This window comes from Equus caballus, chromosome 28, assembly GCF_041296265.1.
Source record: "Equus caballus isolate H_3958 breed thoroughbred chromosome 28, TB-T2T, whole genome shotgun sequence".
Lineage (NCBI taxonomy): Eukaryota > Metazoa > Chordata > Mammalia > Perissodactyla > Equidae > Equus > Equus caballus.
The window spans coordinates 32,785,375-32,811,147 of record NC_091711.1 but is presented as its reverse complement, the minus strand read 5'-3'; the positions used below and the strand labels follow the sequence as shown (position 1 = coordinate 32,811,147).

Sequence of the window (25,773 nt, the reverse complement as noted above, 5' to 3'; positions counted from 1 at the left end):
TAGCTCTGTGACCTTGGTGGCAAGTTACTGTCTTCCCTGACCTCAGTTTTCTCAGTTGTAGTACGGGGATAACATGTGAGGATTTTTAGGGTGGGTTTGGCGCCCAGCAGATGCTCAGTAGAGAGTAGCTATTGTTAGTGGTTATTAAATAACTCAGTCTTAGACACTTGCTTAGTAAGGGGTGGAGGTGGGTTAGTTAGCTCTAGGGTCTAGGTCTCCTTCAGTTTAGGGCGGCACCGTAACTAGCTGGGTGGCCTTGAACAAGCCATCTGATCTCTTTGACTTCGGTTTCACTGTGGAATGAGGCCACTGGACTAAGTAACGTCTAAGATCTTTAGTGGTACAGGTCTGTGAATCAGGTTTCAGCATGCCCCATCCCATCTTCATGCCCCCAGCACATGCACATGTGGTTCCTGTCTCACCCCTGAGAACACAGGGGCTTTGATTTGACTTTTCCTTCTTTGCTCTGTCTGGGGCTGAGCCTCCCTCACCCCCGTTAGCTGAATTCTGTACGAGTCTATGCACCCGGCTTGCGTTAATTCCCCAATCATTTATTGAGTATGTAGCAGTGGGCTTAAAGGCTGTTAAGTCACAGACGGACACATCTGAGAGGGTGGGGCCCACAGTGGCTGAGCACCTGGCTGTGCCAAGCTTGAGACCTGTGTTGCATGGATGGGGAGACTGGTAAACAAATAAGTGACAGTCCAGCTTTGGGGAGATAAACAGCAGGCTCCATGGGCTTGGACCCCGGAGCAGATAACTGCTCAGGGATGCAGGGGATGCGGGAAATGCTTCTGAGGCTGACGCTTGGGCTGTGTCTGTAGGAGAGACGTCAGAAGAAATGCTGATATTCATACAAAAACATATAGTTTCTTTTTTTTTTTCGGTTTACAAGAGGACAACAGAATTTTGTTTTCGTACTTCCTGATTGTTGCTTGCTGGCCATTTGAGCTCTTGTCGTAATCCTAACAATCCTGTCAGGTGTCTTCCCTTTGGAGGGTCTCCCAGAACGAGGCCTGCTCAGGAAAGAGAGGATTTTTACTCTCTGTTTTACCCTTTCTTTTCCACCCTTCTTTTTTTTCCATTTTAATTTTTAAAAAGTTTTTTTTAATAAGGTTCTTTATATTGGTTTTAGATTTACAGAAAAATTGTGTGGTTTCTCTGAACCCTACAAGCAGTTTCCCCTATTATTTGTCTCATGAGACTGTGGTACATTTGTCACAATTCATGAACCAATATTGATACATTGTCAGTGTGTATCAATATTAACCAAAGTCCGTACTTAATTCAGATTTCCTTAGTTTTTAACCTAGTGTCCTTTTCTGCTTCAGGATCCCATCCAGAATAGCACACTTCATTAATATTTATGCATCCTGTATCAAACTGAGCTCTAAGAAAAGGTTCTCTGTATTTTTAGGAAAAGAAATATTAGTTTATAACCTCTAGCAAAAATTTCCCATAGAACTGTGGTTCTCACCCAGATTTTTTTGGTCACAGTTTAGGGAGAGGGGCTGCTGCTGGCATCTAGTGGTGGAGGCCAGAGATGCTGCTAAACATCCTACAATGTGCAGAACAGTCCCCCCACCCTCCGAAGAATAGTCCGGCCCCAAATGGCATTAGTGCCAAGGTTGAGAAACCTTGTCCTAAAAGGGTGAATTCTAAGAAATCATCGTGCGATTATAATGTAAAGGGATGGATATATTTGTGTGTGGTCTGTTATTGCCTGTTATCCTGCATGTTGTGTGCATCTTCTTTGAACTTGATCCCTGACTTTCCCTGAACTCTCATCAGATCATTAGCCTGCTCTGTTAGGTACAGAATGGAAGTACCGGAGTCCTCTAAGGAGACTTGCTCCAGCCATGCCTTTGACGAGCCTAGTGGATTTCCCCCTACTTTAGAAGTCAGCTCAGAGCCTGGTCTAGTTAGAATGTTTGGCTGGGGCTATGAAGTGTATTAAGTTGTAGAAAGAGCTATGGGGATTGGTGTGAAGTGTTAGAAGCTTTTACAGGGTGTTGAAGGATTTATTCAAAGTTCTCAGTTGAGAGCATTTAATATTCAATCAGAAATTCTGTATTTAGTAAGGATTGTGCATAGTGCAATGAGGTAAGCTTAGTGTGTGTGGAATCAGCATAAAATGCACACCCCTCCCTCAGGGAACTGCGCTGTGTTAAGAAGATGCCTGTGAGATAATTTTTTATATTAGGCCGGTGTTTCTCAGACTGTGTTGCACCATCTTCTGAGAGATGTTAAAGAAATGTGGAAAGCATGTGTTACAGAAGCTTCTTTACATGTGGGCTTATCAGAGCCTTTAAAATGCGTGACTCTCCAAGAAGGAGGATGTGGATATAGCACTTCCCAAGTCAGTTTGACCATGGAGCCCCTTTTTTGAGATAATAGCTCAAAATAGAGGCTCTAAAGAATATACTTTGGGAAGTTGTAGTAATTTGGGTAGCAAGAATGTATATTAATAAGACCCAAAGATGCTTGATTGTACAACCATATACTTTTTCTCTGCTACAGGGATATAGGATAATGGAGCCAGGGACCCTTCGTAAATCTGGAGAAAGCTGTGTATTCTGTCTTTACAAAGATAGACAGATGTGCACAGTTACAAATGACACAAGCACACGCGCAAACTATTATGTACGTCACTTCAGGGGTTTCCAGAGCATCTTGGTCTCATCTGGTGAAGCTAGTGCTCCTAAAGCCCTCTCTCACCCTTCAAGAGAGTGGGAAGGACTGACGTATGATGGGGTGCTTATGGAGGCAGACTCAGCATGGGGACTGTTTTCTGGATTAAAATTTGCATATGAGATCAAGAAGTCTGCCCAGAATGACGGCATGTTTTTGGCCTGACTTTTACTTCTGAGTGTTGAGTGTTTCTGTAACTCTTGGCGCTGGCGAGGTGATCACCAGCGAAGAGGGAGGGGCTGAAATCTAGAATTCATCGTCCTCTTTCACTGGGGCATCTGGGTAGCATAATTAGGAAGCAGAAAGAGATAAAATGTAAAAAGGAGATTAAGTGATAATTTTGTTGCCAGCCTTTGAAGGTAAGTAGAATTACAATTTTTTTTTAGTCGTTTCAAACTTGGTGGCACATCTGAATCACCTGGGGAGCTCGTTCGCAGATGGAGAGTCCCAGGCCCTCCCCCGGAGATTCTGCTTCATCAGGCGTGGAGCTAGGGCCCAGGGTTCTGTATTTTCACGAGCTGGGTTTGGAAACCAGTCTTCTCCTGAGCTCTTGAAGATGTGGAAACAGATATCCTCTCTGTTTCAGAGTTCTTCTTTTGGATTTTGGCTTCTGGCAAGCTGGTAGACTAGATGGGTAGTCCACAGACTGTTTTGTATGGGATAACTCACATGCTGAGAAATATACAAAGACCTTTCTTTTGACTGCATAGCTGAGCTCTGAGAAACTGAAGTGAAAGCACAGGGACTAAAAATGAAGAGTGGCGAGCCGCTCTGAAGGTGTCACCGTCCCGGGAGCGTGGTTGGGCTTCATTGGCTGTGCCTGCTGGGAGCGAACACACTCACTGCCTTGGGGGCACACGTGCACACTGTCTGACACTCTCCCCTGAATCTGGGCCCCACACACGGCTGCCTTCCATGCAGGGAGACAAGAAGGGAAGTTGGCTCTCTTGGCCTGTACTCCAGATGTTGTTCTATGTGGGTGGGGAGGTTGTGGGAGTCTCCCTCTGACGCTGTAATCACAGGCTAGTGCTCACATGGGAGTGGGTTTGAATTTACTCTGCTTGTAATCTCAAGCTGAGAAATTAACGAAGAGTGATTAATTAACTAAATGATCCCAGCGTGATAGTGTTCTGGGATTCCTGATAGAAGCAACTGCAAACTCGTCATGGGTGAATAGCCCTTCAAATCAGGCCCAAATGGAGAATGGAGAGATTGGTAGACAGGTGAGTTAATCTAAACAAATATTGGCAGTACAGAAATCAGTGCAAAAGAGAGTGGGAGAAACAGAGAAAAGCAGGAACTATCATAAAATGTGATGGTGGAAATAATTCCAACTATCTCAGTAGTCATGATAAACTCAGGTTAGAAAGACAGATTGTCAGATGAGATATCAGAAACAAAACCTACCTGGCTGCTGTTTATAAGAGACACACCACAAAACAAAGATGTAGAAAGGTTGAAATTAAGAGTGGGCAAAGATGATCTTGGGCAAATGCTAACCAAGGAAAATCAACAAGTGTTAATATCAGATGAACACTGAAATGGCGTTGAAAGGAGATAATGTTTACTGAATGAAGAGTGGCAGAGTACTGGCCACGGGCCAGATCTAGCCTGCTGTCTCTTTCCACATATATATATATATATATATATATATATATATATTTTATGTATTTTGCCTCCATTTGTGCTGCGATGTCAGAGTTGAGTAGATGCAACAGAGACTGGAAGGCCTGCACAGCCCAAAATACTCACTAACTGGCCCTTTGTAGAAAATGTATGTTGGCTCCTAAACTAGAGCTATGCGTATATGTCAACGTGGATGCCTCTCACAAAAATAATAGTGAGTAAAAAAGGCAATTTGCAGATGTATACCAATTATAAAAAGATTTGAAAACATAAAAGGACAGGTTGCTTGTAGGGATCCACATGTATGGTAAAAGTCTGGAGAAATACAGGAGGATGATAAAGACCAAAATGAAGGCAGCGGTTCCCTCTGCAGGAGGAGGTCGAAGTGGGGGGGCTTCAGCGGTTTCTTTCCTAAGCTGACTGGTGGGGATGTGAGTTCCTTCGTACGGTGTTTATACCTTGCTTTGTGTTTTAAAAATAGCATGATGTATTTAAAAGTCTTCTTTTGTTTAGGCGTATGATATTGATGATCCTGTGGCCACAGGAAAAAGTAGCAGAAGGGCTTATGGGAGAAACATACCACATAATAATTTTCACATTTTCAGGTAGGAAAGAAATTCCTAAGATGGGAGAGAGCTAGAGGGGCCTGGAGAGGCCCTCGAGTCCAGTCCTCCGCTGGAAGAAGGAATCCCTTTTTCCACAGCCCTTGTTAGTGGCCGTCTGGCACCTGCTTTACTTTGCCATAGGATCACAAGGCTGCAGTTTTATTTTGGATGGCCTGTCTCAGAAAATAGTTCTAATTCCCCTCCCATATGGTGGCTGCTTAAATATGAAGATGGCGATCATACATCATCACTGTCCCTCCCCTCGGACTTCACTATTTTGAAATCTTGCTTTTGCGTTCACTCTGGTTTGTCGTTATCCCTTTTCTCCATATTTGGTCCTGACCACGGGAAGTCACATGTTGTCTGATTGGTTCAAAGTGCAGGGAAGCAATCAGCTCTTCTGTGGTACGCATCGTACTTCTGTTAGAACAATGTCCAATGTGGGTTAATTCGCGTGAAGTTTCCCATCAGCCAGATCCAGACTGTGTCAGTCCTATATTGACAAGATCTATTTTAGAGGAAGGAAAAAAGGAAAAAAAAGCTTTTAAAAAATTTCTTTATAATTTCCCACTTGTTAAAAGAATGCACTTAGCCAGTTGGAGAAGAGCCCTGTCTCCCTCTACTGCTTGTTTATATGCCTGTCACACATTAGGAAGTGCTTCAGAGAAAAAGATCATTTTTATTTTTACTTTTTAAAAAAGTTCAATCCTGCACATTATGTAGTTGAGATGTTGCAGAGAGAAAGAGAGGTGAGCTGGTTGATCAGGCTGGTTTTTTTTTTTTTTCCTTTGGTGAGGAAGATTGGCCCTGAGCTAACATCTGTTGCCAATCTTCCTCTTTTTGTTTGAGGAAGATTGTTGCTGAGTTAACACCTGTGCCAGTCTTCCTCTGTTCTGTATGTGGGACGCTGCCACAGCGTGACTTGATGAGTGGTGTGTAGGTCCATGCCTGGGATCTGAACCCCAGAACCCTGGACCACTGAAGTAGAATATGTGAACTTAGCCACTATGCCACTGGGCTGGCTCCCAGGCTGGGCTTTATAGGAAATTTTTGTGCTTTAATGGGTTGGTCCTTACCTTTGAAAAACTCATCTTTTTCAGTTTACTAGGGTTTTGAGGAGCTGTTTTGTATTAAATGAATTTATAAGATATTAGTATATAAACTTGAATAAAATTTTAGTTTGTGTTTAGAAATATAACTCTCCAAGTAGATTGGAATATTTCTTTTGCTCTCTTGAGCAGGAAAATCTACTTCAGAAACACAATTAATATCAATATCAGAACGTTGTTTGCGTTTCCATTTAATTTACCAGATATTTTTTGTGTATCATCCATGTGCTGGTTACATTAGTTATAATAGCGAGCAGGGCAGGCATGGCTAGGGTAGTTTTCAAACGTTTTGCTCTCAGGACTCCTTGACACACTTAAAATTATTGAAGATCCCCAAGTTTTTGTTTGTATAGCTTATACTGATAGTGACTGTATTAGAAACCAAAACTGAGAGATTTTTAAAATATGCATTTATTAATTTAAAGTAACAAGAAATCTGTTACCTGGTAACATTAATGACATACTTTTTTTTTTTTTAAAGATTTTATTTTTTTCCTTTTTCTCCCCAAAGCCCCCCGGTACATAGTTGTATATTCTTCGTTGTGGGTCCTTCTAGTTGTGGCATGTAGGATGCTGCCTCAGGGTGGTTTGATGAGCAGTGCCGTGTCCGCGCCCAGGATTCGAACCAACGAAACACTGGGCCGCCTGCAGCGGAGTGCGCCAACTTAGCCACTCGGCCACGTGGCCAGCCCCAATGACATACTTTTTATGAAAAGTGACTATTTTGTAAAATGAAAGAACTTTAGAAGAATGACATGGTTTCACCTTTTTGCAAATTTCTGTAATGTGGGGATTAATAGAAGACAGCTGGACCCTCAGATCGGCCTCTGCCTTCAGTCTGTCGCAGCGTCAGACAGCACGCTGGGAAGCTCCGCTGTACGTTGCTGAGCGAACGAGTGAAAAAGGCAGACCATCTCTGTACTGAATTCTTACGGCTCCTGTAACAAATGGCCACAAATTTAGTGACTTAAAACAACATAAATTTACCGTCTTGTACTTCTGGAGGTCAGCAGTGTGAACTGGGATTCACTGGGCTAAAATCAAGGTGTTGGCAAGACCGCGTTCCTTTGGGGGGCTCTGGGAGAGAGGGTTTCCTTGCCCTTTCCAGTTCCTCGAGGCTGCCTGCATTCTGTGGTCTAGGGCCCCTTCCATTCTCAAAGCCAGCAGTGGCTGGTCGGCCTTTCTCACGTGGCATCCCTCTGACGCTGAGTCTTCTGCCTGCCTTTTCCACACTTAAGGACCCTTCTGGTCACGTTGGGCCCACCTGGATAATCCAGGACACTTTACTTTAAAGACAACTGATAAGTAGCCCCAATTCTATCTGCAACCTTAATTCCCCCTTGTCCTGTAGGGCAACATAGTCACAGCCAGGGACTAGGGACTAGGATGTGGACGTTATCCTGCCGACGAAATTTTAGTATTATTATAAAAATAGTTTTGACCTCAAAGATCCCCTGAAGGGGGGAGTGCGGTGTGGAGGGAGGGTTTCCCAGCTCATGCCGATCTAGGAAAAATATTAGTTGAGTGGATAAGTAGAGAGACGAAGAAGGGACTGGCGTTTATGAAGCACCTACTATGTGCCAAGTACTCTGCCAGGCAGTCGACCTACATTGTGTTGTTTGACAGCTGTGCAACTGTGGACCACTTCCTTCTCAGTCTCATTTTCTCATCTGCACATTAGGAATAGCAGTATTGACCTCTCAGAGTTCTTGTGATGTTAACTGAGGTAGCCAAAGAAAAGCGTCCAGTGCACTGCGCATGGAAGGCGCTGAGTTTTGTTCCCTTTCTGCTTGCTCTGTACTTCGGTGAAGTCTTGAGAGTTTGCCGAGTATTTGGTCTTTTGACAGGATTAGATTTTCTTTTTCTAAGATGTTTTTCCCTTGAAACAAATGTGCTTTTCTTTTGAGCACGTACGTTTGTTTTTTATTAAATGACTTATCTTAAGATTAGTTTGTCATTAAACTCTCGCTATACATGCAGGTGGCCCTCGGTATCCATGAGTTCTGCTTCCGTGGGTTCAACCAACTGCGGATTGAAAGGCCTGCGGTGGATGGTTGTGTCTATACTGAACACGTACAGACCTTTTTCTTGTCATTATTCCCTAAACAGTACAGTACGTTTAACAGCTATTTACGTAGCATTTACATTGTGTAAGGCCTTATAAGTAATCTAGAGATGATTTAAAGTATATGAGAGGATGTGTGGAGGTTGTATGCAAATACTGTGCATGTTATGTAAGGGAATTGAGCATCTGTGGATTTTGGTGTCCTCAGGGGTCCTGGAACCAAGGTCCCTCGGATACTGAGGGATGACTGTAATTTTATGTCAAATTACGTGTAGTTCAGATTTCAGTTGCATGTAGTTTTGTGTTTGGAACTTCAGGAAGCATGCTGAATTTCTGTGGATCAGTCAGAATTACAGATATTCCTTACAAAGTAATGAGAGGTGTAATTTTAAGTTTTGGTGGGAGTAGTGTAAATGTCATATGCGTTATTAATTATTCAGATGAGTAATTCCATTTGTCATGGATTGATTTTCCCTGGAGGTGATGCAAAATATCTAAACTAATGGACAAATGAAACCTTCTTTTTCGATTAATAGATGCAATAAAAATGACTTTGGAGTTGCCGCCTCCTCGGGGGGCACTGCCAGCCTGTGTTAAGTTCCTCTCATCTCCGCCTGTCAGCGCGCCGTCTCTCGGCCTCCCTCACTGCCTGTGCTGTTGCTCACGACAGAGTTGGTGCTTTGCTATTTTATTTATGTGTAATCCCTCTGCACAGTGCCCGGTATGGTGTCTAGCACATAGTAGGTGTGTGGTAAGTGCTTATTGAAAAAATTCCTGCCAGTTTAGTAAGTGGAAAACCAGTTCACCAAAATACTACGTGCTGGATGATCCCATTTATATAAAATTCTAGAAAATGCAAATGAATCTGACAAAAAGAAGAATAGTAGTTGCCTGGGGATGGGCAGGAGTGGAGGGAGGGGAAGGGAAAAGATTCAGAGGGGTGCAGGAAATGTTTGGGGCTGTTCCATGTGCTCATTGTCTCTATTAGGATGATAGCTTCACAGGTGTATCCATGTTTCAAACCTCATTGAACTGTATCCTTTGTGTGTAACTTATTCATCATTTGTACCTCAATAAAGCTATGAAATGGAAACAAAGAACTAAGGGATGGAGTCTGGTTTGGCCTGGCTTGAGTCGGGTACCTACCCCGGAGGTGGGACTCCAGGAGTGGTCCAGCTCGAGGCAGGTGTCCCACGCTGGACCAACATCGACGGCTGGAGGGGCGGGGCAGGGTCCCGGAGAACCCAGGACTTGTGTGTTTAGAGGTGGGGGAGGGTCACGTCTTATCTATCGGTTGGGGTGTGCTGGGCAAGGAACCCCACGGATGTTCCCCTTTATTGTGAATAGGATTCCTTGGATGCTTGTTTTGTCTGTTGTGAATGGAGACGGTGGTGGGGGATGTAAATATTGCTTCACCTTAGAAAGAAAAAGTCCCTATGCTTTTTTTCATGTATTTTTGATCTATATGTACACTTTAAAAAGAAATTTTGAAACCTAGTTGTTTTCAATCTACATGTGAACTTTTCAAAGAGCATTTGAAGCCATGATAAATATGAGATAGTTCATAAAATATTTTGAATATTTATGAATATTCATGAAGTATATGACTATTATGAAATACAGCAGAAGTTGAGAGTTGGTCAAATTAGGGAAAAACAAATGTTTTAAATCTGCTCTAACTTTTGTTGATGTAGGAACATTGAAATATATTACAAAAAAATAAATGGGACCTTGAGCTGGTATCTTGCCTCATCTTCATTTTCCTCTTCTGTAAAGTGGGCATAGTAACATGTTAAGTGAGGTCTGTGTACGTTGCTTCGCACGGTGCCTGGCACACAGCAAGTGCACGTGGTTGTTGGCCACTAGGATAACTTGTTGGTCCATTGAGCCCTGGGAGATGCACAGAAAGCTTGGTGGTGGTATATGGGGGAAAATGCAGGCTTTCCCTCTCTTTTCTTGTAAGCTCTAAAATTGTCTAGAAAAAAAAGTTGTTTCTTTCTCCCTTTTTTCCTCCCCTTCCTTTTTCTTCTTCAGGGATTTCAGCTCTGTATATTCTTTTTTTCTAGAAGAACAGCTTGAAGTCTAGGACATATACTGAAAAGGAAAATCCTAATTAATTAAAGAAAAATGTCATCTTAATGTCTCTGGGTTTGTGGTTTGCATTACCAGAAAATTAAACTTCAACGGTTTTCGAGTGCATTTCAGCTTTTTCAACTGATCATATTCTTCTTACACTTTTTGGTTCCTAAGTTCAAATATCTGGCATGTATGTCTGGGCCTCCAAGTGGAGCACGTTTTCTCCAGCTTTTGCTTTATTAGTGTCTCTGTAAGGATCTCTCTCTATATAAATCTTTATCCACATCTCTGAATGTTCCTTAACATAGATTCCTAGAGGGAGAATTACTGGGTCAAAGGGGATGAATATTTTTAAAACGATCTTGGTACTTATTGCCAACCTGCTTTCCAGAAAGCTCCAACTGATTTATAGTCTTAAGCAGCAAGGGGTGAGGCTGCCCCATTCCCACTGCCAGCCCTGTGTTCTGTCACTAAAAACAGAACAAGAGTAGACCCCCGGAAACAACACATACAAATAACCACAATAGCGACAAAAATGCTACTGCACGCTGATAGGAGGAAAATGGCGCCTGCCTTTTATTCCTTCGGCAAGGAACACGTGCTTATTAGGGGAAAAAAAGTAAATGAAATACAGTAAAACCATTGGTAGTTCCACGTTTCAGAGAGAGCTGCTGTCTAATTGTTTTAATTTGCTTTTTTAATAATTAGAATAGTGGAACATTTCCATTTATTAGCCATTTAATTTCCTCTCTTGTGAGATATATCTTTTTATTTATTGGATTTTTTATATTAAGGATATTAGCCCTTTCTTGTTTATCTTTTAATTTTCTGTCTAATATAACCTTCCCCCCAGATTATTGTTTTTGATATTTTTAGATACACAGATGTTTAAAAACTACATTGTAGATCTGTTGATATTTTCCTTTTGTGATTTATTGTATTGCTTTTACATTGAGAAAGTTACATTCTATGCAGAGGTGAAATAATTAGTAATCTATATATTTTTCCTACTTTAAAAAATTTTTTTAAGTAAATTTAACTCTTTGATACACATAGTGTTGGTTTTGCAGCACAGCGTGAAGGAAAATCTTACTTGACATTCTTTTTGTAAAGCTAACCAGTGTTTATTTAGTCAGACAGAGAGACCGAATATTCCAGGCGAATTTGACTGAAGTCACTACTCTCCTACAGTATATTCTGGAGAACACAGAGTGGTAGATTACCCGTCTTGCTGAAACTAGGGCACATGAAGGAGAATTCAAGATTGGAAAGGAGGATTAAAGTCTAAATGGGGACTGCCTTTGATGCCAGGTTAAACAGTTAAAATTTGTAGGCAGTAAGAATTTAAGAAGTTTGAGTGGCTGAATATCCTTGAAATGAACTTTTCGTTAGGACTCCTTTAGCTGCAAGCAGTGAAAAACCCAACTTGAACTGATTTAATTTAAGCAAAAAAATGTTTAAAGAAGACATTTTATGGGCTTGTGTAATGGAAAAATCCAGAGGTAGTACTGGCTTCAAGTGTGGCTTGATCCAAGTTTAGATGATGTCACTGGGTGGCTTTTCCTCTCTCTCTTGACCTTGCCTTTTTCCTTATTGGCCTCTTTTTCAGGTTCCTAGCCATGGCCTCTGGCGTTTCCAGATTCATGTCCTCTTAGGTCCAAATTATGAAGAAAAGAATGCCTCTTTCTTGAAATTTGCTTACAAATCCAGAAATTTCCTTGGTTGGACTTGTTGGTTCACTTTGGCTGCAGGGGGAGTGTGATGATGATTAGCTAGAGGGGGTCCTGTGTCTGCCCCAAATTAATCAGTGTTGGTGAGGGAATCCAGGTGCTCTGTTTGGCCTGGGTCATGTGCTCTCTTTCTGGAGTGAGGAGTGGAACATACAGTCTGAATGTTGGGGAGGGGTGGTTTCCCAAAGAAATCCAGTGTACTGGAGAGATAGGAGATGTATCAGTCAGGTTAGGCCAGGTTATGCTGCAGTGACAAGCAACACCAAAATCTCAGCAGCTTACTACAGACAGCTATCACCAAAGTTTATTGTTTGCTCATGCGAAGTCTACTGGGGCTGCAGGCGGCTCTCCAGGGCAGTTGCCTCCACTTGGTGGCTTAGCTTCTAGGCTCCTCCATCTTGTGGTCTCTCCATAGCACATGCTTCCATGGTAGATGCAGTGGGGGAAGGGAGTACGCCCTGTTCTGGAAGTGAGGCGTGTCACTTCTGCCCACAGTCTGTTGGCCAGAGCTGGCCAGAGCCAGGGGTGTGAGGTGTAATCCTCCCCATGTGCCTGGAAGGAGAGACAAACTGAATGTGAGTGAGCGGGAGATGGCACAGCCACCCTGGGCGAGCACCAACAACCAGTGCCCACAGCCATTGCTTACTGCAGGCTGCCTTTAGGACCTCAGCTTGCCAGACCTATCCCCCATGCCCCTTCTCTCTTCATCTGACTAGTTCCTGGGTTAATGCTGAGAGCGAGTACTGTACTTGGCACACTTTAGAGCTTTCTTTCCAGTGCTGTGTGTCCAAGGGCTGAGTGGTAGTCACGTTGCCTTTCTGAAGATATTAGGAATATTCCTTGACATGACCCAGGCCATGGATTTCTACTTGGTGCTGTCCCCACACGCTGCTCTGTTAGGCTCGAGGCCTTTATTAAGAGAGAGTCATTTAGCGTTTCTGAATGTTGATGGGGATGAGGTACTTGGCAAAAATTGTTTTTCTAAGACTCAGATCTTTACAGAGTTTTAAAATCTTTCCTTGAATAGGTAGAAAATGTCTGACTTCTATTCCCAAGTTCTGACTTCATTTGTATTCTCTGTCAATAGTAGGGGTAAAGTTTAGGCAAGGAAGGAATTCTTCTGTGGTGGTCTTAAAAAAAAAAGCAAAACAGAAAATACAGTGGCTGTGGAAAACTGTATGGGAGTTCCTCAAAAAATTAAGTCAAATTACTGTATGATCCAGCAATTCTGTTTCTGGGTGTATGTCCTAAAGAAGTGAAAGCAGGGGCTCACAGGGACATTTGTGCACCCATGTGCATAGCAGCATTATTCACAACAGCTAAAAGGTGGAAGCAACCCAGGTGTCCATCGATGGGTGAGTGGATAAACAAAATGTGGTATATACATCCAATGGAATATTATTCAGCCTTCAAAAAGAAGGAAATTTCTGCACGTGCTGCAACATGGATTAACCTTGAGGACATTATGCTGCGTAAAATAAGCTAGTCACAAAAAGAAAAACACCATCTGATTTTTCTCACGTGAGGTACCTAGAATAGTCAGATTCATGGAGACAGAGAGTAGAATGGTGGTGCCAGGGGCTGGGAGGAGGGATGGGGAGTGACGGTTTCATGGGTCCAGAGCTGCAGTTTTGAAAGATGAGATGAGTTCTGGAGGTGGATGGTGGCGGTGGTCGCAGGACACTATGAATGTACTTAACGCCCCTGAACTATACGCTTAAAAAATGGTTAAGATGGTAATGAGTATTTTACCACAGTAAGAAGAAAAATCCAAACCAAAAAAACCCCAGGAAGCTTACAAATTTTCCCTGTGGGTTGTTCCCCACATTTCCCAGTGCCCTGTGGGCTTAGCAGATGAGAAACTGGAAGCTGCCGAGCGTGCCAGCGGGTTCCCAGCCTGCTGTGCTGCCCGGTGGAAGGGGCTCGTCTCCCACCTCGGGCGGCCACGCTGGCGCTGCGCTCCGGTCAGCGCTGTCTCTCCATCTCTTTGTACCAGTTGTATAGTCTTGCTGTCATCATCCATCAGGTACAGAAGCACTTCACTTTCTGAGTTCGTACCCCCTCTTGTTTCTGCTTTGGGGAAGTACATAACCGACTGGTCAGGGGCCCTCGGTTTATACTTCACAGTCTACGGTTTAGACAGGTGGTTTCTCTCTCTGAGTGGTTGGCATTTTCTTTTGCCTTGTAATTTTCCTTTTGTTCTTAGCACCTTTCTGAAGCGGTTGCATGGGGTGTTGAGATCCCTTTTAGGCTTCTGGTGTTCCTCCCGTTTGTTTGGAGTGATGACAGGTGAAGCAGCCGGGCTTTCCGGTGCTGGGGTTCGTGTGATTCCCGCAGCGCAGCCCCTCCCTCCAGCGGGGCTTCCTGGCAGCCTTCGCAGATGTGCTGTTCCTGATTTTCCATCGTCGTGGCATTTCCTTGAGGGCTTCACATATCTTGTCAGGTAGTAAAAGGGGAGATAAACTTGATTGTCAACGCCATTTCTAAATATAAATTTCTAATTTAAACGCGCTGTTAGAACTTCCCTTGGAAAGGTCATTTGGGAAAGCAGAGCTTTCGGTCACTCTGTAAGTGATCCCGCTTCACTTACTTCACAAGGACAATGCAGCGTGAAGGTCATATTCAGAAAATAGCATCATCTGCAGTGGCCCATTGATTATGTAAGACCAGGGGATCTTTGGGTGTTAGATGCCCAAGACTGGCAGCTTCTCCTTCCTCGGGACTCCTTCTTTTGAACCGTCTGCCTTCAAATTCTTAAAATGTCTGTTTACCACCCGCAGATTGGTCTTATTTGCAAAAGAAAAAAAAAAGCCAAGGTTATTGTCTCATTGATTTTGACAAAAGAAACTAGTGTGGAAGTGAAATTGTTGGTGAATCTTGACTGGATTTTCAGTAGACTCAGTCACGTCTAGGTTGTCAGTGGGAGACAGACGCTCCTTCCTGCCTGCCTTTGCCTGGACATTCTGGGTCGGGGTGTAAAGGTTTCTGTAATATGACACCTTCCCTATTGACTGTGAGTAGGCTTCAGGGGTCAACCTCCCCGAAATTTTCTGCGAAATCTGTATGTACATTTTTCTGGGGAAAGGATTCTATAACTTCTGTTAGGTTCTCGAAGAGACTCAAGCCCCAAAGCTCTAAGGATCCTTCTGAAACATGCTCAGAATACCTCTTTGCGGCTGGTACTGCCCCGAGTGGAGCTGTCACCCTGTGAAAGTAGTACCTTTTGAGTATTTCAGTTGGCCCCTTAGAAGAAAAGTGGACAACGTGGGCCATTCCCAGTCAGAAAGAAGTGAGCAGAGGGGAGGGGAACACTGTAGACTCTGTGGTAAGCACCAAAATGATGAAGGATTGACTCCATTTTATTTTGGAAAAAGATGCACCCTTCTCAAATGTTTGTTGATTCCTATAATCCTGGGGAAGAGAGTTACGAGCATACATGCTGGAGCCCGACTTCCTGGGTTTGGATCCCAGCTCTGCCATTTAGTGGTTGTGTGTCCTTCCGCAGATTATGTAATTTCTGTGTGCCTCAAGCATCCTCATATAGAAAATGGGAATAATATAGTCTTTGCTTCATAAGGTTGTTACAAGGATTAAAGGAGTAATATAAAGTGCTTGTGATAACATGTAGTACATGATAAGTGCTTAATAAATATTAGCTCTTAAAACGGAGCCAGGAGGTTGTCCTGAGTAATGTAAAGAGTAATAAAATATGGACAATTGGATTTTAGCAGTAAGACATCGTTCGATATTTTGGGTGCGTGTGTTGGTTATTTTGTACCCATCTCCGAAAAGTCACCTGTTTTCAGCATTTGTCTACTTATGAGCTGTTTCAAGTAAATTTTGGTGCACAAACATCACAAAAGGTGAAAGAATACTCTTACATACCCCTTTAGTAAAATAGGACGACAATCTGTGTTCTTGTCACAAAGTGTTGCATGGTGAGATTCTCCTTGTTAAATGGCTCCCCGTGGAATGACTAACTGGATGAGAATGTCATGTTTCCTTTGTGTCTTCAGAAATATATTGTGCATTCTTTGATCCTAGATTTCATCCAGGATGTGGTCATTGGAGACTCACAGTCTGAGGTGTTACTTTTGTGATCAATTTACCCATCATCATTAGACCCCAGCGAGCTGCTCTCCATCTCTTTGCATTCATCTTCTGACTCATCTAATAAGTGTGAAATGTCTTCCTCTGTCAGTTTTATTCTTTTTGCCCTTATGAGTAGAAAATGAAAAATTAGGAATTCTCGACTGTATTCCATGAAAGGTAAAAAAAAAAATGACTGCAAAGATGGCATCTTCAGACTTCTACCTTCTTGAAAATGATGTACTGCTTGGGCAGTTCAGTGAGTAACCTGAAGGATGATGTCGTAGTGATGATTTATTTCACAATTGCATCATCTTACACCATCTCCTGTCTTTCTCCTGCTTTCTTAATTTAGTCTTTTAAAAAAATCATGGGTGGGAATAATTGATGAGTAGTGATGAAATAATTCCTACAATGATAAAGTAGCAAAATGTTTCAAGATGTTGGAAAAATAAGATCACTAATGTCTCATATTGCATCTTAGATTTTTAAAAGGGTCCAGTGGACTCATGGAAATTGTAAGGTGGAATGAGTTTTTGGAAGAGCTCCAAGAAAGAATAAAAGTCATGAAATAGCAATCCTCACAAATAGTTAGGACTGCTCAAAAAAGAAACTCAAAACTGACTTTGGATCCAGGGGACCCTGATGGTATGCTGGGGGTTAATCACACTTCTGATAAACAATCTGAAATAATTTGAAAGGCAAAGATTAACATATGAAGATGCTCATTGTGGTGTTATTTTTTTAAAATAGGAAAAACCTGAATGTATAACATAGAGTAATAGGTTGATTATGGTACCTTAATGTACCAAAATCTTTTTTTTTTTGGAGGAAGATTACCCCGAGCTAACATCTGCTGCCAATCCTCCTCTTTTTGCTGAGGAAGACGGGCCCTGAGCTAACATCTGTGCCCATCTTGCTCTACTTTATATGTGGGATGCCTGCCACAGCATGGCTTGCCACGTGGTGCCATGTCCACCCCTGGGATCTGAACCGGTGAACCCCAGGCCGCTGAAGTGGAACGGGTGCATTTAACCACTGTGCCACTGGGCAGGCCCCTTATGTACCAAAATCTTATGTAATGGTTTAAAGTTATATCCTCAGAAAGTCTGTAATGATAGGAGAATACAATCATGATAGAATATCAAATTTGTGGAGCATAATACAAAGCTGTATATACCGTGTGAGCTGAACTATGTAAAATATATACCGTCTGTGTGCCAGCTTCATAACGGCGTTTCTGTCAATGACGGACTGCAAATATGATGGTGGTCCCGTAAGATTAGTACCATGTAGCCTAGGTGTGTAGTAGGTTATACTGTCTAGGTTTGTGGAAGTACACTCTGATGTTCACACAATGACAAAATTGCCTAACGATGCATTTCTCAGATCCCCATCGCTAAGTGATGCATGACTGTGTAGAACAATATTGGCAGCAAATATATAAAATGTTAATAGTTTTTTTTTGGGTTATGAGGTGATGTGTAACATTTAAATAATCTATACGTTTCTCTATCTTCTAAAATCTATAACTAGCATATATTATTTTTTAAATAAGACTCTTTGTGATATTAAAGCAAATATTATTTTTTAATAAGTTTTAAGATACTATTTACATACTGTACAATTCACTCGAAGTCTCTCCTTCAGTATATTCACAACAGCTGTTCAAACATCACCATAATCAATTTTAGAACATTTCATCTCCCCAAGAAGAAATTCTATACCCATCAGCAGTCATTCCATTTCTCCCCGCCCCTCCAGCCCTAGGAAACCACCGATCTACTTTCTGTCTCTAGGATTTGCCTGTTCTAGACATTTCATATAAATGTCGTCATACGTGTAGTCCTTTGTGACTGGCTTCTTTCACTCAGCATCCTGTTTTCATGGTAAAGCAAATCACTCTTACACTTTAGTTGACTCATCTTATTTAGAAATCATACTAACCCTTGTTTGTCATAGGATATAATTTAGTTTTTTCCTTTACTTCTAGAGTTGGTTCCTTCAATTATGAACAACTTGTTGAATCCAGATGCCATTTTCGCCAACAACGAGATGAGCTTGTCTGACATTGAAATCTACGGCTTTGATTATGACTATACCTTGGTGTTTTATTCGAAGCACCTGCACACACTGATCTTTAATGCCGCTCGGGACCTTCTCATCAATGAACACCGGGTAAGAGCTCGGGAACGTTGCCGTCCTCCTCTCCCTTCCCGTAGACATTTGAACAACAGCCGTGGGCTGGGCTGGTCTCGTGCCCGGCACATGGACGTCATTTAGTAAGTTGTTGCTGAACGAATGAGTAGATTTTGTTCCATGCCAAGGGACTCTCTCTGGAAGATAGTTTTGATTTTTTCTAGAACCATTTTATTGAGGTATGATTGCCATGTAAAAAGCTCTACTTATTTAATGTGTACAACTCGATGAGCTTGGGGATAAGTATACACCCATAAAACCATCACCGCCATCAAGGTCATAAACTATTCATCGCCTCCCAAAGTTTCCTCCTGCCCCCTTTATTATTGTTGTTGTTATTTTGTGTGTGTGTGTGGTAAGAACACTTAAGGTCTACTCTCTTGGCAAATTTTAAGTATGTGATACAATATTGTTAGCTGTAGGTACTGTGCTTTGTAATAGATCTCCAGAACTTATCTGTCTTGCATAACTGAAGCTTTGTATCCAGAAGATAGTTGTTTTTTTTAAACAAAATCTTTAGATTCCTCTTTGACAGAAGACTGGTCCAGGCTGTGCATTAGTGGAGATTCAGCTGCACAGGTTTGGGCTCTTGTTTCTTGCAGAGCAGTGCTGTGGTTTCTGCCAGGCCTGATGAAGTGGCAGCCTGAGTTCCTTTTAAAAGGAATTCTTCAAATTTTAGGCACTGTTTTACCACCATCACTGATTTGAATTGTCCTTTTATAAAGGATATTTGAATGTTTTCTGATGCATAGTATTGTCGAGAGCTTATAATAAGGAAGGAAAAAAGAAACACTCCAAATGGAACATTCTTTTCTCTATTTAGTCTGAGTACACGTTGCAGGCCCCAGGAGGAGAAGCATCCTCAGAGGTCGTCTGGACTAGTGCCCTTTAAGAACGACCACCCAGCATCCTGAGAATTGCAGCTCGAATCTCCATCTCAGCCTGGAGTGCATTTCTCCGGGAGGCAGTTCTGATTTTTGGGAAATTCTTTGATGGGTTGAGCAATTCTGTCTTCATACAGCTTTTGCCATCGGTCTCTTTTCTTTATTCATTTGTTCATTCATTCGTTCCCATGTTCCTTAAGCCTTTACTGAGTACCCCTTCTGTGCCAAGCCCTGTGACAGAAGCTGGTAAGATGAAGATGAGTGGGACACAGGTCCTGCCCTTGGAGAAGCAGCTGTCTAGTGGGGAAGCCAGTCGTGTGAGCAGATGAGTTATGAGGGCACCTGGTAGAGGCCTCCGCAGGCATCTCAGCAGAGAGCTAGGGCTGTGTGGAGGATGCTTGGAACAGTTGTCTCTGCTGGAGGGAACTGGAGAAAATGGTGAAGCAGGTCCTGCTTCAGAGTCTGGAAGGTGGTTGTCAGCACAGGTCGGCTTGGGGTGGGTGGAGTGGGTGGGTGTGAGCAACCTAGAAACCACGTTATGGAAACTAATGTTTTATTCTTGACTATTTGAATAATGGGCTGAGTGTTAAATAGACCAGCCATTATGCCCACCAAGACTTCTTTTTTCCCGGGCCAATTGTTCTCATTCTTTGGACCATTCTCATTTGTCCTCTTTTCTAGTTTTTTCATCATCTTGGTTACCCTCCTTTGTGTGTGCTCTGATTTATCCCTCTGAAATGTGAGGCCCTGAACTGAAGATGTGACTGCAGGTGGGGTCTGACTAGTGCAGAACAGAGGGAGACCATCACCTCCCTGGTTCTGGATACCATACTTTTTTAATTTTTAATTTTTTTTTTTTGAGGAAGATTAGCCCTGAGCTAACTACTGCCAGTCCTCCTCTTTTTTGCTGAGGAAGACTGGCCCTGAGCTAACACTTGTGCCCATCTTCCTCTGCTTTATACGTGGGACGCCTACCACAGCATGGCGTGCCAAGCGGTGCTATGTCTGCACCCGGGATCTGAACCGGCGAACCCCTGGCTGCCGAGCAGCAGAACATGTGAACTTAACTGCTGCGCCACCGGGCCGGCCCCCCATCCGCCCCCCATACTTTTATTAATGCAGCCAAAGTTTTCCGTTAGTGTTGGATCCTCACCATTTGAGCCAGTGTATTTCCTGATCCCCTCCGCTTTTGATTATCAGTGGATTTAATAGGCAGCTCATTTTGTCCTCATTCAAAATGCAGAGATGGCATTTGCCAAAAAATGACCTTCCCTTCTGCCGCTAAGCCAACAGCCAGCTTTCTTTAGTAATGGCCACTTTGCCGGATGTAACCCTATCTAGCCACCTGCCTTCCGGCTGCATCTCTCCATCTGTTCAAGAGAGTCTCTCCTCTTCCGTTTAACCCGCGATCTCTTCCCTTGACTGTGAGGATGGAAGCAGAGTAAGAACTAGGTGGTCCTGCCTTTGCTCTCCTGTCTGCCAGCTCGCCCTGTCTCTCACCACTGAGGGTGTTGCCTTGGTGTGGGCATCCTAGTCCCAGGCCGTCTGCAGCATTTTCTGTGACTCTGATATCACTTATAAAATGAAGCTTACACTGATAGCACCGTCTCTTGATTGTCTGCTAGGTGCTCAAAGCACAGCTTCTAGAGCCTGACCACTGGCGTTCAAATCCTGGCTTTCACAATCTTGAGCAACTCACCTAATTTCCCTGGGCCTCAGTTTCCTCCTCTGTGAAATGGGCACAGTAGCAGTTCTTTCCTCACAATAGTGTTGTGATGATGAGATGAGTTAATCTATGTGACATGCCTGGCACACAGAAAATGCTCAGTTGATGTTAGCTGTTATTACTATTATTTCTAGTCTGCATGACAACCCTGCAAATAGCTATTGTCTCATTTGAGACTTTTAGAGTGAAGCTAGCAGTGCAAGGCCACAAGACGGCGGGGGGGGCACAACCAGGCTTTGAACTTAGATCTGTCTGTTTCCAGATGCAAATGCTCTCTCCTTTATTCCACATTGCCCCTTTCGAGATTAATGACGCCTTTCGTTTCTACCCTATGGGTTTATTGTTCAAATGAAAATAAAATATTCATGAAAAGAAAAAATGTATGAAGATAAAAAACTTCTGAAATTTGGGGAGAGAGATGAAATCGTTCTGGGAAGAAAGGTGCAATAATTATGATTAGAAAATCTAGATTTAAGATCGTTGAAATTTCATTCCCATTATGTCTGTTTGTGGCTTTGATAAAAGAAATATGTCGTAACACTAATTATATCAGGCATATTAATAGAGTCAATTATGCAGATTTTTCTCTTGCTTTGGATTTGAAAATAATTCTTCCAAGATGCTGTTGGAAGCATTGTTTGGTGCCATTTTTCCTGCCAAGACTAAATGTACTTGTAGAGATGGAAAGGCATCTGCTCTTGAGATGCGCAGTAATAGAACAGTGAGTTTGCAATTTAGCATCTTTCCAAAAAGCAAATCTAAAAGTTCCAGCCCCTTCTTAATTACTTTTTTTTTTATAAGAGCAAGTTTCTATGAAAATGGAAATAAGAAATATCAGGTAGTAACTGTATCTGTATCTTCATTTCTTGTGTCCACCAAGGGATAGAAAGGGAGGATTAGAAGACTTCTTGATTTCATCTCCCAGATTTGCACCCCCGTCAGTGATCCTGATTGTTAATTGTTACTGATGTTCACTCAGTTTATCAAATCCAAAGCCTAACATTAGCTGTGACCCCTCACATTCTCCTGTATTCCACGTCTGATCTCTCAGCAAATGCTGCAGGTCCTCTCTCTTTTTTAAAATAAGCTTTAAAAAAATTTTTTTTTTTTGGTGGGGAAGATTGGCCTTGAATGAACATCTGTTGCCAATCTTCCTCTTTTTTTTTTCTCCCCAAAACCCCAGAACATAGTTGTATATCCTAGTTGTAGGTCATTCCAGTTTTTCTATGTGGGATGCCACCACAGCATGGCTTGGTGAGCAGTGTGTAGGTCTGTGCCCAGGATCTGAACTGGCAAACCCCAGGCCACTGAAGCAGAGAGTGTGAACTTAACTACTCGGCCATCGGGCCGGCTCCTAAATAAGCTTTTAACTTTAGAAGAGTTTTAGGTTTACAGAAAAGTTGCAGAGGTTACACAGAGAGCTCCTGTATACATACCCCACACCTGTCTCCTGTAATGCTAACATTTTACATTATTGTGGTACATTTATCACAACTAAAGATTCAATATTAATAAAGTATTATTCATTGAAGTCTGCACTTGATTCCGATCTCTTTAGTTTTTATCCAACGTCCTTTTCCTGGTCCGGGATCCTGTCCAGGACACCACCTCACATTTAGTTGTCCCGTCTCCTTAGGCTCCTCTTGGCTTTGACAGTTGCTCAGACTTCCCTTGTGTTTTGACGACTTTGACAGTTTTGAAGATCACTTGGGTACTTTTTAGGATGCCCATTTCCCGGGACCTGTCTGATGTTTTTCTCGTGCTGAGCCTGGGGTTACGGGATTTGGAGAGGAGACCACAGAGTGGTAAAGTGCCATTCTCCCCAGTCGTGTCAAGGGTGCATACCCCCGACGTGACTGTTCACCGATGGGGTTCGCCTTGACCGTCTGGCTGAGGTAGCGTTTGTCAGCTCTCTCCCCTCTGGTTTACTCTTTTCTCTCTTTCCGTGCTGTTTTCTTTGGGAGAACGTCACTGTGCAGCCGTGAGCTCTCTTTTCACTCATTCAGAAGGTGTCCTGACTCCATCCCCTGCTCGCCTCCCCCACTGCCATCATCTGGTCCAAGCCACCGTCGCCCCCACCCGCTGGTGCAGTGCCTCCGCCGGCTCTCCCTGCTTGCCCCTTACTCTCTTCTCCATGAGGCAGCAAGAGGGCACCTTTAGCATTAATCGCATCATTCCTGGGCTCAAACCGCTCAAGCCTTCCCGTCACACTTGGAATGACAGATCAGGCCTCCCAGTGCTCCCAGGTTCCCCGCTGCCTCACACTCTCTCCTCCCACCTGCCCTCGCTCTGCTCCAGCCACACCGGCCTCCTTGTTGCTCCTGGAACCGCCAAACGCGTGCCTACCTCTGGACCTTTGCACTTGCCATTTCCTCTCCTTGGAACATCCTTCTGCCCCCAGGCAGCCTGAGGCGTTGCTCATCTTTTTTTCCCCCCCCCAATTTCTGAACCCTGTACTGCCTTTTCTTCATAGTACTTATTGCTACAAAACACTATACTGTGTGTTCATTTGTTTATTTATATATGGTCTGCCCCCCGTGGCAGGATGGAAGCGTCTTAGGGGCAGAGACTGTGTCACTTTTGTTTGCTGCCATATTTCTGGGCCCTGGCAGAAAGTATACGCTCAGTAAATCCCTGGCGTCTTTCTTGAATTCCGCAGTTAAGTTAAGTTAAGTTAAGAGAATATCGTGCTTCTTGTGGCATCTCTACTGTGGGGCAGGTCCTTTTGCCCGAGCTTCCGGTTTCATATGGCTTTCTCAGAGCTTGTTTTCATGCCCTTCTGCCCTGCCTCGAATTAGGCTTATAATTTAGGCTACTTTAAATATCAAACAGAGACTCTGAAAAATGGATCTGTTTATAGGCATGTGGACCTCACGAACTCAGGGGCAGTGTTGTAATGGAGAGGTCACTAGCTGTGTCAGAGCTCTGTAACTAGCCAGGAGGGGGTCATGTGGCCAAGCTGCAGAACGGTAGGAATTAGACACACATGGGGATTCGTGGAGGCTCTGCAGTATTTTAGGATTAACTTTGCTTGAAGCTGTCAGGGACATTTCTGTAGCATTTTCGGGGGGAAACCTTGCTCTTTCTTTGTCCCCACCCTCTAGCCTGCCCAGATTGCGGTTGGAATTAGAACAAATCCAGGAACTGAAGGAAACCAGATTGAGCCTAAAGAAGAAGATTTTTTAATAAAAATCCCAAGGAAGGGGGTTTTAGCTTCGGTATTCCTTAGTGCTTTTAGGGACCCCGGTCATCTTCATGACACATCGGGCGAGTCATGTTTTTCAGACTGGTGGAAAGTTTCTCAACTCTGGAGAGTTCAGAAAATGTAGCCGTGGGCCCTGGGAGGGACAGGTAACCTCCGGGCTGATGCGAGCTGCTTCGGCTTCCTCCACGGCGTGTTACAGTTCATGGTTATTCCCAGAGGTGCTGCACGTGTGTGTGTGTGCATGTGTGTGCATGTGTATTGGAAGGTTGGAATGTCCCATCACGAGGACATTTTGGCTTGGCTGGCTGTATGGGGAATCACAATTTAGGGGCAAGAGTGGAGCACAGAAATCATCCTAGTCCAAGCGTTTCGTTTTCCAGATGAGGGACGAGGCCTGGGGAGGTTAAGTGACTCGCCTGAAGTCCTCCAGGAGAGCAGCGGAGGGTGGCCGAGTGGCTCTGACAGCCCGGGCCCCCCCTTCCCGGGCCAGCCGAGCAGCACAGTTCTGCTGGGCACTTGCTGTGTGCTGGAGACCGCCCTCACTCCCCACCGGCATCTTTTCACTTAATCTTCTCCACTTCCACGTAGGGTAGGACTTTTGCTATTCTTACTTTGGAGATGAGAAAACCAAGGCTCAGAGAGACAGACCACCCTGCCCAAGGTCAGCCAGCTTTCACAGGGTAGGACCAGGATGTGACACCTGGTCCCTCAGCCCCGGAGCCAGTGTTGTTCATCGTGACGTTGTCCTGTTGAGGCTCTCTCAGCTGCTCTCTCAGTTTTCCAGGTCGTCTGCTACAGCCTCTGGACCACTTGAAAAACATGGTGTGTCCATCACGCTTTGTGTATCATTGTGTATTTTTTCTGAGGTTTACCGTCAGTCTTTAGTGCGTGGCGCTGCACATTGACAGGTCACACACTTTGGCCCCGGGTTGGCCATGGCAACTTGCAGTGAATCTAAAGGTCTGAGCACCAGCCTGGCCTGCATGGCACAGTGGTTTGTTCCAGCCCCCGCCACTCCCCAGGCTCCTTCCGAACTCCTCTGCGGCCCTGCACGGACACCAGCAGCTGCGGGACTGCTTGCTTTTGAGTGCACACCAGCTTTACACAGAATTCTAAGAACGTGTTCTTGCTGTGGCTCCCTGAGAACACACAGCAGGAGCGACAGGCAGGGGAACGTGCGTGGGTGCAGGGCCCCGTCTCACTGTGATGTCTGAGTCCTGCTGGGGAACCTGGAGAAGGCTTGTTCAAAGAAAGAGCCACTAGACTTCTCAGCCATCCATGTACAGAGACTCTAGCGCCGTCTCTCAACTACGGTAGCCGGCACTCCCCTCGTGCCCTGAATCCTCTCAGCAAACTTACAGAGCTGCCATCACGGGAGGCGACGAGAATCTCGTATGGTGGCTCAGGGGTGGTTTGGAATTGGTTACGGGGTGGTTAGCTGTGGACCTGAGTGTGACACGGACCTGGGTTCGAGTGCTGACCCAGCCACTGTTACCTCTGTGAGCTTGGGCAGCTTCCTTCACTCTGCTCCTCAGATCATTCAACAGGAGCACAGGCCTGAGGCGCCTCCCTCCTTCATGCTGGGGGAGTGAGGAGTAGAGAAAGTCGCAGGAAGGGTCTGGAGCAGTGTGTGGCACCTGGGCACGGCTCAGTAAATTACGTCTCTCAGGAACGTTGGAAATCTCTCCCTCCTGTCCTGCGCCTTATTCCTCACTCCCGAGTTTAGAAGGAGATTCCAGAGATGTGAAGTTCCTTGGTCTCGCCTCAG

At 44.0% G+C, this 25,773-nt stretch overlaps 1 protein-coding gene across 2 annotated transcripts in view; it reads left to right on the top strand.

Moving 5' to 3' along the window:
* Positions 1-25,773, top strand: part of NT5DC3 (5'-nucleotidase domain containing 3) — a 93,509-nt gene that overhangs the window by 32,836 nt on the left and 34,900 nt on the right. For both annotated transcript variants that reach the window (XM_070254568.1, XM_070254567.1), the window contains exon 2: positions 17,985-18,169. In XM_070254568.1, coding sequence (XP_070110669.1) covers positions 18,002-18,169 — 168 coding nt within the window. In that variant the 5' untranslated portion in view covers positions 17,985-18,001. The remainder of the gene's footprint in view (positions 1-17,984; positions 18,170-25,773) is intronic.